The sequence below is a fragment of the Fragaria vesca genome, linkage group LG3 (assembly GCF_000184155.1).
Source record: "Fragaria vesca subsp. vesca linkage group LG3, FraVesHawaii_1.0, whole genome shotgun sequence".
In the NCBI taxonomy this organism is placed as follows: domain Eukaryota; kingdom Viridiplantae; phylum Streptophyta; class Magnoliopsida; order Rosales; family Rosaceae; genus Fragaria; species Fragaria vesca.
This window is the reverse complement of record NC_020493.1, coordinates 25403411-25405322: the sequence shown is the minus strand read 5'-3', so window position 1 is coordinate 25405322 and position 1912 is coordinate 25403411. Positions and strand designations below refer to the sequence as shown.

General features: G+C 41.5%; 2 protein-coding genes across 2 annotated transcripts; both read left to right on the top strand.

Annotated features, from left to right (window-relative positions):
* Nucleotides 1-222: 222 nt before the first annotated feature.
* Nucleotides 223-834, top strand: LOC101315423. Its single transcript, XM_004296203.1, has one exon. It carries the CDS (start codon nucleotides 223-225, stop codon nucleotides 832-834), a length of 612 nt encoding a protein of 203 aa, XP_004296251.1.
* Nucleotides 835-1161: 327 nt separating this feature from the next.
* Nucleotides 1162-1563, top strand: LOC101315135. The gene has a single exon (XM_004296202.1). The coding sequence runs from the start codon at nucleotides 1162-1164 to the stop codon at nucleotides 1561-1563; it is 402 nt and encodes a 133-aa protein (XP_004296250.1).
* Nucleotides 1564-1912: the final 349 nt, after the last annotated feature.

Sequence of the window (1912 nt, the reverse complement as noted above, 5' to 3'; positions counted from 1 at the left end):
GGATGTGATTATCGTCTCCACATGTCAAACACTAATTGGCTTTCTAGATTACGAGTTATATTTGTCCGACACATGTCATATCTTATCTGTTGATATCATCTCAAATTGTCCATAAATATGAGGTCATTGTCATCCTCATTCCTCACAAATTCACAACACTCTTCTCATCTCAAAAGCTTCATATTGTTTCCTTTTGATTTTGTGAAAAACTGTTTTTCTACAATGAATCATTTGACAAAATGGTTTATGAAAGATCAAGAAGAGACCGTTACGAGAAACCAACGAAGATCCATGATGATGTCTGCTGCTGCCTTGCAAATCCAAGATCTGGAAGAAGAGGATTCACAATGGGGTGGTTCTTCGAAAGGTCGTTCGTATACTGCCAGAAGCAGAGAGATCATGGATCAACGTCTGAAAGCTTTATACTTCACGGATCCATGCAGGTACGAACCAAATATATTTCGTAGGCGATACAGAATGCAACCTTGGGTATTTGACAGGATGATGCACGACGTGGCCAACTACGATCCATATTTTGTTCAAGGAAGAGATGCGACTGGGAGAGTCGGCCTATCCACTGAACAAAAGCTTACATGCACCATGAGACAACTCGCATATGGGGTCATAGCCGACTTCTTTGATGATTACATGGATATTGCAGAATCCACTGCCATCGAGATTTTGGAACACTTCACCAGAGCAATATGGAATGTGTACCATGAGCATTATCTCCGCCGACCAACACCGGCTGATCTGCGACGACTTCTCGACAAGGCAGCAGAAAGAGGATTTCCTAGAATGATCGGGAGCCTCGATTGTATGCACCGGCAGTGAAAAAATTGTCCCACCGGATGGGGAGGCCAGAATACTGGCTATAAGGGGAAACCAACAATCATCTTGGAGGCAGTGGCATCCTACGATACTTGGATTTGGCACGCCTTCTTCGGCCTTCCAGGTTCCCTAAACGATATTAATGTCCTTGGACAATCATCTTTGTTTAATGATGTGGCTCGTGGTGAAACTCCTTAGGTGAGCTATGAAGTACAAAATAGGCATTATGCGCAATGTTATTATCTTGTTGATGGCATTTACCCAAAATGGGCCTCATTTGTTTAAGCAATCAAAAACCCGAGGACGTCGCAGACAAAACATTTCACAAGGATGCAAGAAGCATACAGAAAAGATGTGGAGAGAGATTCTGGTATTCTTCAAGCTCGTTGGGCAATCATAAGAGGGCCAGCTCGTGGATGGAGTAAGAAGAATCTTCAGTTCATCATGATGACGTGCATTATCTTGCATAATATGATTGTTGAAGATGAGCATGATGAAGATGCAGCTGAGCCATTTGATCCGAATGACATTCCCACCATACCAAAAAAGGCACACATATATGACAGAATCCCTAATCAAGACACCTCTGTTGATCGCAATCCGAACCGGCTAAATCAATTCATGCGTCGCTATAGGGAGGTACGATGTCCAGTGATGAATAAAAACCTCCAGGATGATCTAGTTGATCACCTGTGGAGCATGAAGCTGCAAGCTGATGAGAATGACCAATGATGAGCTTTAAATTTATTGCTTTCAATAAGTTGCCGGTTTCTCATGGCCTTTGTTTTTGCTTCTGTTGTGTGGTGTGGTGTGCATTTGCTTTTGCTTTTGCTTTTGCTTTCTTGTGTTCTGTGGTGTGCAGAGAGCTTTTACTTTTGCTTTTGCTTTCTTGTGTTATGTGGTGTGCAGAGAGCTTTTGCTTTTGCTTTTGCTTTTGCTTTTGCTTTTGCTTTATTGTGTTGTGTGGTGTGCATTTGCTTTTGCTATTCAATAAAGTTAAAGGTTTTTATGTCGAGTAATTTTATGTCGGGTGATTGCTTTTTANGAATGGTTATCATGTGCCATAAAAAATATAACTTTT